This window comes from Schistocerca serialis, chromosome 8 (genome assembly GCF_023864345.2).
Source record: "Schistocerca serialis cubense isolate TAMUIC-IGC-003099 chromosome 8, iqSchSeri2.2, whole genome shotgun sequence".
Taxonomy (NCBI): Eukaryota; Metazoa; Arthropoda; class Insecta; order Orthoptera; family Acrididae; genus Schistocerca; species Schistocerca serialis.
In genome coordinates, this window is record NC_064645.1 from 71,840,610 (window position 1) to 71,855,737 (window position 15,128).

The 15,128-nt window shown below is 46.4% G+C and overlaps 1 protein-coding gene across 1 annotated transcript in view; it reads right to left on the minus strand.

Moving 5' to 3' along the window:
* Positions 1 to 15,128, minus strand: part of LOC126416693 (uncharacterized) — a 1,289,338-nt gene that overhangs the window by 483,398 nt on the left and 790,812 nt on the right. Inside the window, exon 3 of the mRNA XM_050084495.1 lies at positions 142 to 277. Coding sequence (XP_049940452.1) covers positions 142 to 277 — 136 coding nt within the window. The remainder of the gene's footprint in view (positions 1 to 141; positions 278 to 15,128) is intronic.

Consider the following 15,128-nt stretch of genomic DNA (forward strand, 5'->3'; position numbering starts at 1 on the left):
TTTAATTTTGAACACCAGCGTAAATTTCAGTACATTCAAATCTGGGAAGCTGGTATGAATCACTCTTTGATAAACCAGATGAAAGTGACCATTAGTATAATTCTGTACAAACTACGGGAGACATAGGCAAGAGTTACTCACAAACGACCAGCATGTTGGCCGTGACAGTCTTGGTGGAGAAGGAGGGCGCGTCGGCCGTCACCTCGCAGCTGAAGTTGCCCGACAGGCTGAAGCCGACACGTCGCAGCACCACTTGAGTCGCGTTGGACGACGAAAGCTGCCAACAACAGAGAGAGCAGTGTAATTATAACGCTGAAAAGTTCTTGTGGTTATCTGTGGCACGAAACTTAAAATTACGTCGTTAATTATGGTCTTAAAGATACTCTACTCAAATATTATCTGCGTCTTTTACTGTCGTTAGAAGGGCCCGACTACAGTTCCAAGTACTCCATGAAGTTGCCGTGTGTGGACAGCTGGAACGGGAATCACTTAACTTTCGGATAGCAATACAGGAACTATGTGAATGATGTAGCTGCTCGAAGGTCTGGAAAACTGACAAAAGTTGCGAGTACGATATGATGATCAAACGGCTTCCAAATCGCGTCAGAATGAAGCCACACGTCAGAGGATGACACTTCGGCTGGTCCACGGCGCCGGATATCGAGGCTGGTACACACTGAGGTGACAGAAGTCATGGAATGCTTCCTAACATCATGTCGGACCTCCTCTGGTCTGGCTTAGCGCAGGAACTTGGCGTGATATTGAATCGACAGTCGCTGGAACAACCCAGCAGTAATACTGAGCCATGCTATCTCTATAGCCGTTCATAACTTCGAAAGCCTTACCGGTCCATAATTTTGTGCACCAACAGTCCTCTCGATTATTGGGATTCGTGTCGTGCGATCTTGGTGGCCAAACCATCCGCTCGAACTGTCCAGACTGTTCTTCTAACCAGTTGCGAACAACTATGCCACGGTGACATGGTGCACCAAGCTAAGTTGGGACTAATGTGACCAGGCGACGGTTTTCCAGTCGTCTAGGGTCCAACTGATGTGGTTACGAGCCCAGGAGAGTTACCACAGGCCATGTCGTGCTGTTAGCAAAGACACTCGTGTAAGTCGCCTGCTGCCATAGCCTCCTAAAGCCAAATTTCGCCGCACTGTCCTAACGCAAACCTTCGTCGTTAGTCCAACATTGGTTTCTGGGTTATTTCACGCAATGTACCCAGAATGAGATTTTTGACTCTGCAGCGGAGTGTGCGCTGATATTAAACTTTCCTGGCAGAGGTACTGGCGGAATTAAAGCTGTGAGGACGGGTCGTGAGTCGTGCTTGGGTAGCTCAGTTGGTACAGCACTTGCCCGCGAAAGGCAAAGGTCCCGAGTTCGAGTCTCGGTCCGGCACACAGTTTTAATCTTCCAGGAAAGTTTCACGCAATGTTGCTTGTCTGTTAGGACTAGTAACTCTAAGAAAACTCCGCTGCTCTCGGTCGTTAAGTGAAGGCTGTCAGTTACTGCGTTGTCCATAGTGAGAGGTAATGCCTGAAATTTGGTATTGCAGGCACATTCCTGAGTCTGTGGACCTCAGAACATTGAATTCCCTACCGTTTCCCGAAATGGAATGTCCCATGAGGCTAACTCCAACTACCATTCCGCATTCAGGTGTGCTAATTCCCGTCGCTCGGCCATAATCACGTCCGAAACCTTTTCACGTGAATCACCTGAGCAGAAGTGACACCTCCACCTTGCGTACGCGATACTACCATCACATGTACATGTCCTTATCTCTAGCCCATTGCCTTTGTAACTTCAGTCTATATAACGCTGCAGACTTCCTCGGACCTTTTTAAAGGTGAAACCTTCTGGGATAGTGACATGTCAGATGGTTTCTCAAAAAGTGTGTTAGAAATGCTCCTCCAGTCCGGAATTTCAAGAAAACAGCGACACATGACCACAGCACAATCTTGCTCATTCCGAGCAATCATCTATGTGAACTAGGCACAGAATGCATTTCGCATGGTGTAAACATAGATTACTTTTCAAACTACATAAACGTTTTCTTATAATTAAATTTTCCCGAAGACAGTTTCATCTTCCTCTACGATAATGATAGAAGCTGAAGAAATAAAATAAAATTTTGAACTAAGAGGGCGACTCGAGCCCAGTCTTTTTGCATACTAGGCAGACATGCTGCCCATTACACCATCGCAGCACTATGATCAACATTGCTACAAGAACTACGGAAGTCGAATGCCATCCCCAACACAAACTGCAATTTTCCCCTAAATTGTCACTATTGAGGGGGAAAACTAGCGGAAGATATGAACTGAAGTTTATGTTGGGAAGGGCATTCGACTTCAGTAGTTCGTGCAGCGTTGTTGACGTCGGTGTTGTGTTGGTATAATGGTCAGCATTGCTGCGTACTAAGCTTAAAAACCTGAGGTCAAGTCCTGGTTGTAGTATACACTTTAATTCATTTATTCAGCTTCCATCATTATCGTAGATAAACTCTTTCATGGCTGATTTGATATTCATTTCTATGTTTCATGATCTTGTTGTTTTATGTACGTATGAATAGCCCTACAATCCGTGAAGAGATTTTGGGTTCTCCTTTGTCTGTGCAAACTAATGTACCATGACATTTCGATAACATGACCAGGAATGTAAAGATAACATTTAAATGGTAACTGTAAATGGTGCTTCGTTACTTCTATTATAGCGTCCTACATGTTGTAGAGGGCATCTAGCAGTCAAAATTTTTATGACGAATCGTGTCTGGAGATGTATCGTGTAGTTGTAAAATTAGTTGCAAGACTGGATCGCTTTAAACTGTGCTTTACGATAAGCAGACAGAGGAAAGGATGATTTCTGACCTGTGTGGTCTGCAGCAGCCCGTGGCAAGGGGAACACCTCGAGTACTCGTCATATAATTCTCCTCTATGAGACGAAGGACTTTCTCTTCAGAGTTGAAAGTGCAGCGCGTCTGTAGTGTATCACAACCAACCCTCCCAGGTGCGAACGTACCATTTTCAGGGATGCGTTCTTGCAGTCGGACGAAATTGGTACGCGACGTTGTAATTGCAAGAGGGACAGAATATGGCGCCCTTGTCTCAGTTTATGTGCGTACCGTTATGCGGAAGATTAGAAAGCGATTCGTTCTTTAAATTTATTTTAAAATGGTCTCTTTCACACATACACCATGTGATCAAAAGTATCCTGACACTCCCAAAAATATACGTTTTTCATATTAGGTGAATTGTGCTGCCACCTACTGCCAGGTACTGCATATCAGCGACCTCAGTAGTCATTAGGCATCGTGACAGAGCAGAATGGGGCACTTCGCGGAACTCACGCACTTCGAACGTGGTCAGGAGACTGGGTGTCACTTGCGCCATACGTCTGTACGCGAGATTTCACTGTCCTAAACATCCCTAGGTCAACTCTTTCCGATGTGATACTGAAGTGGTAACGTGAAGGGACTACGACTGTGGCTGCCCGGGATACTGCCCACAATGAGGCTGATCCCTCATCTGTGGTAGAGTGGGAGGTCGTCTCGAGGTGTGGCAGGGGGCGAAAGACATTCCGGAGGGCTGAACGGAGGGCCTGTCCAGTTTGTCTGACGAACCGGTTTCAAGCTCTGTCTCAGGCTGTTACTGAACTTCGGCCGGACGTGGCTGCTTGTCCTGTTCCAGAGGTTGCCCCTCAGTCTGCAAGATACGGGCGGTCGCAGAGGGTGGGCTTACTGGTAGTTGGGAGCTCCAACGTCAGCCGCGTAATGGGGCCCTTTAGGGATATGGCAGCAAGAGAGGGGAAGAAAACCAATGTGTACTCCGTGTGCATACCGGGGGGAGTCATTCCAGATGTGGAAAGGGTCATTCCGGATGCCATGAAGGGTGCAGGGTGCACCCATCTGCAGGTGTGTCGCTATGGATCGGACGAAATCCTCTCTGGCTTCCGGCGGCTATCTGATTTGGTGAAGACTGCCAGTCTCGCTAGCGGGATGAAAGCAGAGCTCACCATCTGCAGCATCGTCGACAGACTGGCTCCGGGCCTTTGGTACAGAGCCGAGTGGAGGGTCTGAATCAGAGGCTGAGACGGTTCTGCGACCGTGTGGGCTGCAGATTCCTCGACTTGCGCCATAGGGTGGTGGGGTTTCGGGTTCCGCTGGATAGGTCAGGAGTCCACTACACGCAGCAAGCGGCTATACGGGTAGCAGGGGTTGTGTGGCGTGGACAGGGCGGTTTTTTTAGGTTAGATGGCCTCGGGCAAGTACAGAAAGGGCAACAGGCTCAAAGGGTGCGGGGCAAAGTCAGGACATGCGGAGAACAAGCAGCAATCGGTATTGTAATTGTAACCTGTCGAAGCTGCATTGGTAAAGTACCGGAACTTCAAGCGCTGACAGAAAGCACCGAAGCTGAAATCGTTATAGGTACAGAAAGCTGGCTGATGCCAGAGATAAATTCTGCCGAATTTTTTACAAAGGCACAGACGGTGTTGAGAAAGGATAAATTGCATGCAACCGGTGGTGGCGTGTTTGTCGCTGTTAGCAGTAGTTTATCCTGTAGCGAAATAGAAGTGGATAGTTCCTGTAAATTATTATGGGTGGAGGTTACACTCAACAACCGAGCTAGGTTAATAGTTGGCTCCTTTTACTGACCTCCCGACTCGGCAGCATTAGTGGCAGAACAACTGAGAGAAAATTTGGAATACATTTCACATAAATTTTCTCAGCATGTTATAGTCTTAGGTGGAGATTTCAATTTACCAGATATAGACTGGGACACTCAGATGTTTAGGACGGATGGTAGGAACAGAGCATCGAGTGACATTATACTGAGTGCACTATCCGAAAATTTCCTCGAGCAATTAAACAGAGAACCGACTCGTGGAGATAACATCTTGGACCTACTGATAACAAACAGACCCGAAGTTTTCGACTCTGTAAGCACAGAAAAGGGAATCAGTGATCACAAGGCCGTTGCAGCATCCCTGAATATGGAAGTTAATAAGAAAATTAAAAAAAGGGAGGAAGGTTTATCTGTTTAGCAAGAGTAATAGAAGGCAGATTTCAGACTATCTAACAGATCAAAATGAAAATTTCTGTTCCGGCACTGACAATGTTGAGCGTTTATGGAAAAAGTTCAAGGCAGTCGTAAAATGCGCTTTAGACAGGTACGTGCCGAGTAAAACTGTGAGGGACGGGAAAAACCCACCGTGGTTCAACAACAAAGTTAGGAAACTACTGCGAAAGCAAAGAGAGCTTCACTCCAAGCTTAAACGCATCCAAAACCTCTCAGACAAACAGAAGCTAAACGATGTCAAAGTTAGCGGGAAGCGTTCAGTGAATTCGAAATTAAAATTCTATGTACCGACTTGACAGAAAATCCTAGGAAGTTCTGGTCTTACGTTAAATCAGTAAGTTACTCGAAACAGCATATCCAGACACTCCGGGATGATGATGGCATTCAAACAGAGGATGAGACGCGTAATGCTGAAATACTAAACACCTAAAGCTGTTTCGCAGAGGAAGACCGCACTGCAGTTCCTTCTCTAAATCCTCGCACAAACGGAAAAATGGCTGACATCGAAATAAGTGTCCAAGGAATAGAAAAGCAACTGGAATCACTCAACAGAGGAAAGTCCACTGGGCCTGACGGGATACCAATTCGATTCTACACACAGTACGCGAAAGAACTCGCTCCCCTTCTAACAGTCGTGTACCGCAAGTCTCTAGAGGAACGGAAGGTTCCAAATGATTGGGAAAGAGCACAGTTAGTCCCAGTCTTCAAGCAGGGTCGTCGAGCAGATGCGCAAAACTATAGACCTATATCTCTGACGTCGATCTGTTGTAGAATTTTAGAACATGTTTTTTGCTCGCGTATCATGTCGTTTTTGGAAACTCAGAATCTACTCTGTAGGAATCAACATGGATACCGGAAACAGCTATCGTGTGAGACCCAACTCGCTTTATTTGTTCATGAGACCCAGAAAATATTAGATACAGGCTCCCAGGTAGACGCCATGTTCCTTGACTTCCGGAAGGCGTACGATACAGTTCCGCACTGTCGCCTGATAAACAAAGCAAGAGCCTGCGGAATCTCAGACCAGCTGTGTGGCTGGATTGAAGAGTTTTTAGCAAACAGAACACAGCATGTTGTTATCAATGGAGAGACTTCTACAGACGTTAAGGTAACCTCTGGCGTGCCACAGGGGTGTTATGGGACCATTGCTTTTCACAATATATATAAATGATCTAGCAGATATTGCCGGAAGTTCCATGCGGCATTTCGCGGATGATGCTGTAGTATACAGAGAAGTTGCAGCATTAGAAAATTGTAGCGAAATGCAGGAAGATCTGCAGCGGATAGGCACTTGGTGCAGGATGTGGCTGCTGACCCTTAACATAGATATATGTGACGTATTTCGAATACATAGAAAGAAGTATCCTTTATTATATGATTATATGATAGCGGAACAGACACTGGTAGCAGTTACTTCTGTAAAATATCTGGGAATATGCGTGCGGAACGATTTGAAGTGGAATGATCATATAAAATTAATTGTTGGTAAGGCGGGTACCAGGTTGAGATTCATTGGGAGAGTCCTTAGCTAATGTAGTCCATCAACAAAGGAGGAGGCTTACAAAACACTCGTTCGACCTATACTTGAGTATTGCTCATCAGTGTGGGATCCGTACCAGATCGGGTTGACGGAGGAGATAGAGAAAATCCAAAGAAGAGCGGCGCGTTTCGTCACAGGATTATTTGGTAACCGTGATAGCGTTACGGAGATGTTTAGCAAAGTCAAGTGGCAGACTCTGCAAGAGAGGCGCTCTGCATCGCGGTGTAGCTTGCTCGCCAGGTTTCTAGAGAGTGCGTTTCTGGATGAGGTATCGAATATATTGCTTCCCCCTACTAATACCTACCGAGAAGATCACGAATGTAAAATGAGTGAGATTCGAACGCACACGGAGGCTTTCAGATAGTCGTTCTTTCCGCGAACCATACGGGACTGGAACAGAAAAGAGAGTTAATGACTGTGGCACGTAAGTGCCCTCCGCCACACACCGTTGTGTGGCTTGCGGAGTATAAGCGTAGATGTAGATGTACAGCACAAAAGCGACCTCGTCTGTTGGCTGACAGAGACCGCCGACAGTTGAAGAAAGCCGTAATGGGTAATAGCCGGACGTTTATCCAGACCATCACACAGGAATTTCAAATTGCATCAGGATACGCCGCAAGTACTATGACAGTTAGGCGGGAGGTGGGAAAACTTGGATTTGATGGTCGAGGTAAATGCCAAACGACGCCTCGCTTGGTGTAAGGAGCGTAAACATTGAACGACTGAAGAGTCAGAAAACGTTGTGTGGCGTGAAGAATCACGGTACACAATGTGGCGATACTATGGCGGGATGTTGGTATGGCGAATGCTCGGTGAACGTCAGCTGCCAGTGTGTGTAGTGCCAACAGTAAAACTCGGAGGCGGTGACGTCATGGTGTGGTCGTGGTTTTCATGGAGGGGGTTTGCACCCCTTGTTGTTTTGCGTGGCATTATCAAACATTGAACGATTGATGAGTCAGAAAACGTTGTGTGGCGTGAAGAATCACGCTACACAATGTGGCGATCCGATGGCGGGATTTGGGTATGGCGAATGGTCGGTGTACCTGCCAGGGTGTGTAGTGCCACCAGTAAAACTCGGAGGCGGTGACGTCATGGTGTGGTCGTGGTTTTCATGGAGGGGGTTTGCACCCCTTGTTGTTTTGCGTGGCATTATCATAGCACAGGACTACATTGATGTTTTAAGCACTTTCTTGCTTCTAACTTTTGAAGAGCAACTCAGGGATGCCGATTGCATCTTTCAAGACGATCGACCACCTGTTCATAATGCACGGCCTGTGGCGGAGTGGTTACAAGACAATAACATCCCTGTAATGGACTAACTTTGACTAAGTCCTTACCTGAATCCTACACAACATCTTTGGGATGTATTGGAACGCCGACTTCGTGCCATTCCTCATCGACTGACATCGATACCTCTCCTCAGTGCAGCACTCCGTGAAGAATGAGCTGCAATTCGCCAAGAAACCTTCCAGCACCCGATTGAACGTATGCCTGCGACAGTGGAAGCTGTCATCAAGGCTAAGAATGGGCCAACACCATATTGAATTCCAGCATTAGCGATGGAGGGCGCCACGGACTTTTATGTCATTTTCAGCCAGGTGTCCGGATACTTTTTATGATATAGTGTAGGTTAATGACCAAGACTTGTTAATATGTCAGCTTACTACCCTAAAAACCTCTAACAGGAAGTGTGCAACATCCTGTATAAATACGAAATTAGTGTCTTTGTGTGGTTTTTCTCAGACGCCGAGCGCGCACGCAGTTCCTAAGTGATGCCAACGGCTGACATAGACCTCTGAGAGACGACGACAGCGGTACAGGCCACTGCCCAGCTTCTCTGAATTCCCGAATACACCCTGCCAAGAAGATTTTTCAGGTTAAGGTATGTGTATCTCGTCTCCAGTCTATCTTAGAACTCTCGCTGTTTCTCTATTGGTGGTGGTGCTTCAGGGGTAGGTAAAATTGAGCTTTCATGTTCATTTCTAGAAAGTAAATATTTGTAGGTTTCCGTATTTAATAGGTAAAAACGGAACGCTTATTGGATTGCTTTGTTCTCAGTGTGTGTCTGCCCAACTGCTAAGACATCACTTTTTCCTTGTAAGCGGTAGAGGTATCTCGTTCAGATTTGTGTCACGACCCATGAACTAAGGATCAATCATCATCTCAAATTAGCGATAGCAAGGGGACGATTTGATCCTGAAGCAACGATAATACACTAGGAAGAGAGATTTTGATCACGTGCTTTTCATACGCAAACAAATGAAATGTACAAAATTCGGGGCACTGCAGAGTATTAATTTACTTCAGTAACAGGCTTGCAGTTTACAAGTCCATCATCAGACTTTAAATTTTACAAATTCTCGTTCACGTGTCGGTACAACTAATAGCGATAAAACCAAATTCAACAAAATCTTTGTAGAATGTACTCCCAACGATCATGACGTGAGCAACTCGAAATAAAATGTTTTCTATGGGAGTTATCCAGAAAGTACTGCACTGCATTTTTTTCCTTCAACAGTTCTTTATTGAACGTAATGAGAACTACACACACGAAAGAATGGTGTTTTATCTACACAGCCTACTTTTCCAAGTAATCTCCATCCTGTTCTACGGCGCGAAACAAGGGTGTGTATGCCCTGTCGGTACCAATTCTTATCATGGTGGCGGAGCCAGTGCTTCACTGTGTGAATCATCTCCTCATTGTCTACAAAATGTGTTCGCGAATGACAACATCAGGTTGCTGCACATGCCAGGTGTGACAGCCGTGGATGGTCTCCCCAATCGCTCTGCCGTACCGCATTATGATGACGTCACACTCCGTGCCCAGCGACTAACTGTACTTCTGTTGACATCAGATGCTCCATAGACTTTGCACAAGCGTTTGTGAATAGTTCCCACAGTTTCTTTCTCTGCAGTGAGAAATTCAATGATGCCGGGTTGTTCCAAACGTACTACACATACAGACGCCAATCCGAAACTATCCTGCAGCTACGCTATCTGTTGGAAGACACAGAAACTTAGCACGTTCCCTTAGGAGACTTTAAATAACACATAGTAACATTTGGCATTCGTAGCATAGTGGTCGGCTTATAAAAAGCGCGGTGCGTTACTCTCTGGTCAACCCTCGTATATAAGACAACAGAGGAACAGCTACTAACGATCTTTTAGTCCTTATCATTTGCCAGAACTCAGAAGAATGTATCTAACAAACTCTCTCACATTCTAGCACTCTTTCTGTTGACTTTATAAACAGTATCTGAAAAGGATCTAAAGTTCAGCACAGCTCTATTGAGCGCTCCAGCTCGAGGTACCGTATGTTAACATATACACTACTGGCCGCAAAAATTGCTACACCACGAAGATGACGTGCTACAGAAGCGAAATTTAGCAGACAGGAAGAAGATGCTGTGATAACCAAATGATTAGCTTTTCAGAGCATTCACATAAGGTTGGCGCCGGTGGCAACACCTACAACGTGCTGACATGAGGAAAGTTTCCAACCGATTACTCATACACAAACAGCAGTTGACCGCCGTTGCCTGGTGAAACGATGGTGTGATGCCTCGTGTAAGGAGGAGAAATGCGTACCATCAAGTTTCCGACTTTGATGAAGGTCGGATTGCAGCCTATCGCGATTGCGGTTTTCGAATCGTGACATTGCTGCTCGCGTTGGTCGAGATCCAATGTCTGTTAGCACAATATGGAATCCCTGGGTTCAGGAGGGTAATACGGAACGCCGTGATGGATCCCAACGGCCTCGTATCACTAGCAGTCGAGATGACAGGTATCTTATCCGCATGGCTGTAACGGATCGTGCAGCAACGTCTCGATCCCTGAGTCAACAGATGGGGCCTTTGCAAGACAACATCCATCTGCACGAACAGTTCGACGACGTTTGCAGCAGCATGGACTATCAGCTCGGAGACCATGGCTGCGGTTACCCTCGACGCTGCATCACATACAGGAGCGCCTTCAATGGTGTACTCAACGACGGACCTGGGCGCACGAATGGCAAAACGTCATTTTTTCGGATGAATCGAGGTTCTGTCTACAGCATCATGATGGTCGCATCCGTATTTGGCGACATCGCGGTGAACGCACATTGGAAGCGTGTATTCGTCTTCACCTTACTAGCGTACCATCCGGCGTGATGGTATGGGGTGCAAATGGTTACACGTCCCGGTCACCTCCTGTTCGCATTGACGGCATTTTGATCAGTGGACATTACATTTCAGATGTGTTAGGACCCGTGGCACTACCCATCATTCGATCCCCGCGAAACCCTACGTTTCAGCAGGATAATGCACGACCGAATGTTGCAGGTCCTGTACGGGCCTTTCTGGGTACAGAAAATGTTCGACTGCTGCCCTGGCCAGCACATTCTCCAGATCTCTCACCAATTAAAAAGTCTGGTCAATGGTGGCCGAGCAACTGGCTCGTCGCAATGCGCCAGTCATTATTCTTGATGAACTGTGGTATCGTGTTGAAGCTGCATGGGCAGCTGTACCTGTACACGCCAACGAAGCTCTGTTTGACTCAATGCCTAGGCGTATCAAGGCCGTTATTACGGCCAGAGCTGGTTGTTCGGGTACTGATTTCTCAGGAACTATGCACCGAAACTGCGTGAAAATGTAATCACATGTCAGTTCCAGTATAATATATTTGTCCAATGAATACCTATTTGTCATGTGCATTTCTTCCTGGTGTAGCATTTTTAATGGCCAGTAGTGTATCTGTGTTGATCCACTGTGGACATGAGACGGCGGCTGATCAAATATTTAAAAATGAACTTCGTCAAACAGCAGTTCAGTTGAGACGTTGGTTTTTTTTTTTTCGCTACCAGTTTCGGTAATTCATTAAGCCATCTTAAAATATGCGTATGGGACCTGAAGATGGCGTAATGAATTGCCGAAACTAGTAGCGAAAATAACATAAAGTAACATCTCATTGTTAAGGCTGTCTGGCGAATTGCATTGATAAATAGGTATCATGTGTGGTGAAAGAAATGCATATACGCATTCGTTAAAATTGTCATTTCGACATTAATCCCTATTCATACAGAAAACTCCCTATTGATATAGGAAGAAGTATTGCGTAGAGAGTTACCCTACTCTCGAAGTTTCAGTAAAAAACATATCCACGAGGCACATTGTCTCCGTTATAACGTCCACCACGGGAGCATTTCCGTTACGGCCTTATACACACCAAACGATACCGTTACGAAACGCGCTGTTATTCGTATGCTCTTTCCTACCTCTTTTATCAGTGCTACCATGTATTGTTCTCAGACTGATTACAAACTTCTATGAATCGGTCGAACAAGTGTTTTGTAAGGCACTGTTATCGCTGATGACATACACTTCCTTTAGGATCTTGCAGCGTATCTCAGCCTGACAGCTGCCGTGTCTACGACTAGTTGTACGTGGTCGATCGATTTCTGGTTGCTCCAGCAGGCGTGTTACATTTATTACTGCCTCCTAAAGGCGGCTATTCAGCAGGCTTTTCTCCGTCAGTATCACGGTATCGGTATCTTCTTTGATATCAGTTAGGCATATGATACTACTTGGAGACACTGTATTCTTGCACAAATGCATCAATGGGGCTTTCGTGGCCGCCTCCCGATTTTCATTCGGTCTTTCCTGTCTCAGCGGTTTTTTCGGACCCGCGTTGGTAACATACTGTCTGATCGCTTTGAGGAAGAGAACGGTGTCCCCCAGGGCAGTGTTTTAAGCGTTACCCTCTTTGCCATAGCCATCAACAGTATAACGTCTACAGTGAGGAGTCCAGTACAGTGCTCCTTATTTGTGGACACCTTCGCTGTTTCCTGTTCCTCCTCCAGTGTTGCAACCGTGAGCCGTCAGTTGCAGCTAACAGTGCGGCGGTTAGAGGAGCGAGCTGCAAAGACGGGTTTTCGGTTTTCTGCCGATAAGTGTGTTTGTGTACATTTTAATCGTTCTCGTCATCTTTTTACTTTGCCTGCCTTGCATATGGGGGATACTGTCCTACATTTTAGAGACACAGTGCGGTTTCTGGGCCTAATTTTTGACTCCAGGTTGTCATGGCTGCCACACCTTCGTGACTTGAAAGCCAGAGCGCTGAAGGCACTGAACATCCTCAAGTGTCTCAGCCACAGGTCTTGGGGCGCGGACAGGGCGCGTCTCCTTCAGTTTTATGGAGCTTTTGTGCGTTCACGGCTGGACTATGGCTGCACAGTATATGGGTCAGCGAGGCCATCTTATTTGCGGATCCTTGACGCTGTTCACCATGCTGGGATCCGACTGGCCACGGTTGCTTATCGGACCAGTTCCGTACCCAGCCTCTGTGCTGAGTCTGGCGAACCGCCACTTACCATCCGGCGGCAGCTCCTGCTGGTGCGCCAGGCTTGTACGTTTCTTGCAGCTCCCAGATCGCCTGCTCACCATCTTGTTGCCCATCCACCTCTGGACCGCCTTTTTTCCCGCCGTCCCTGGGCTACGTTGCCGTTTGGGATCCGTGTGCAACGTATACGAGAGTCCCTCGGTGTGGAGTCTGTACAACCCCAAATCCAAGGTTTTAACCGCCTGCCACCCTGGTTACTGAAGAGGCCCGGAGTGATTTTAGCTTTATTGCAGTACAAGAGAGATTGCACTCCTGCCACCGTTTTTAATGCAGCATTTTCTGCCATTTTATCTGAGCACCACGACTATGTAGCTGTTTTTACGGATGGGTCGAAACAAGGGGATTCTGTTGGTTGCTCAGTTGTTTTTCCATATCGTGTCCTCAAGGCCCGACTGCCTCAGACTTTTACAGTCTTTGATGCAGAATTGTTTGCGATCTTGCGGGCACTGGAGCACATGAGACATTCTTCATCTCCTAAATTTTTTGTCTGTTCCGATTCACTCAGTGCCCTTCACTCATTGCAACGTTTGTATCCGGCAGACAAAATTGTCCAGACCATCCAGGATGCTCTCCTCCGACTACAGCGACTGGGGAAGGTTGTAGCTTTCTGCTGGGTTCCGGGGCATGTTGGCATTGCTGGGAATGAAAGGGCAGATCTCGCAGCCAAGGAGGCGTGTCTTGCCCCACAAGTATCTCAGTGTGCTATCCCCTTGAACGCACTCACCTCCCTGTTGAGCTCACGGGTCATGCGTCGGTGGGAAGATGAGTGGCTGGAAGTGACTGACAATAAGCTCCATATAGTCAAGCCCACAACGTGTGTGTGGTGTACTTCCTTTCAGCCCCATCGACGGGACGAGGTTCTCCTCACTCGGCTTCGAATAGGCCACAGCCCTATGACGCACAGCTTCCTGCTCCGGCGAGAGGACCCTCCAATGTGTGGTGCTTGCGGCGTCCAGGTCACTGTGCGCCACGTTTTATTAGATTGCGTTTTATTTTCTGACCAGCGGGTCGCGGCTGACTTGCCACCAGACCTGCTGTCTCTTTTAGGCAGCACTCGGACGAATGTGGTTAAAGTTTTAAAGTTCTGTGCCCTGTCAAATATTTTTACAAAGATTTTAGGGAGAGGATTTTAATTTTCTCACTGTGTGACAAGCTCGCCCATATTTTATGTAAGTGGCCAGCCAATAACAATTTCCTGTGACATTCTTGTTGCTATGTTTCCCCTTTCCTTAGGTTTTACTTTCTTATGTAGCATTTTCTTTCTTTTCCTGCTTTCTTTGAGTGTGTGCTTTAGTTTTCTTAGGTCTGTCCACATTCGTTCCTTTTAATGTGTGTCAGGGAGCTGATGACCTCGATGTTGAGCGCCCATAAGTCCCAACACACCACCACCACCACCATCAAGTTAAATGTGCCCATTGGTTGAGTCTTTTATTGCCTCCCCACCTATTTTTCATTTTTAAAAATTCATGATACTTGTTTTACTTCTATCTCTGAGATCTTCGTTAGCCACCTTCACTGGCTACCGATTCTGATACTTCCATAAACTGTGCGTCGGAAGTAAGTCTTTGGAAAGGCGGTTGGCTGTCAACCAGCGTCGTGCCTTCACGGTTTAGAACGCCATGTGGGTCTTTGTTCAATGGAAGTCGACGATCAAATTAGCTGTACAGCACCTTGGATTGTTAAGACGTGTCTGGTTCGGGAGCTTGAGGGAGAATGTGCTGACGGTTTCCGACACCTTTATAACCGACGTCAAAAGTGTGCCGTAGGTAACGGTGACTACTCTGGGGGCCAGTAAAGGCGTTTTGTTTGCAACTCTTGTTTCCTTTACGTTATGAGACCAATCACCGGACTTTTCAGACGCAACCCAGACGTATGTAGCACTAGATTTAGACACTAGTTTTTTTTGTATTTGTTATTGAAACTAAGATGTTTTAATTATTCGTTGAAACAGATTTGAACATGAATACAGAAAACTTCGATGACTCACTTTTTTATTTCTTTCCAATAATTATCTTCAGGATTGCATTCAGATTGGGTATACAGAAATAAGATGTCCACATACGTGGCATTATGCCCAGTACTGGCTCTGTGATAAAAAGAGAGGGAACACTTTAAAGGATTGTCATGAGTGA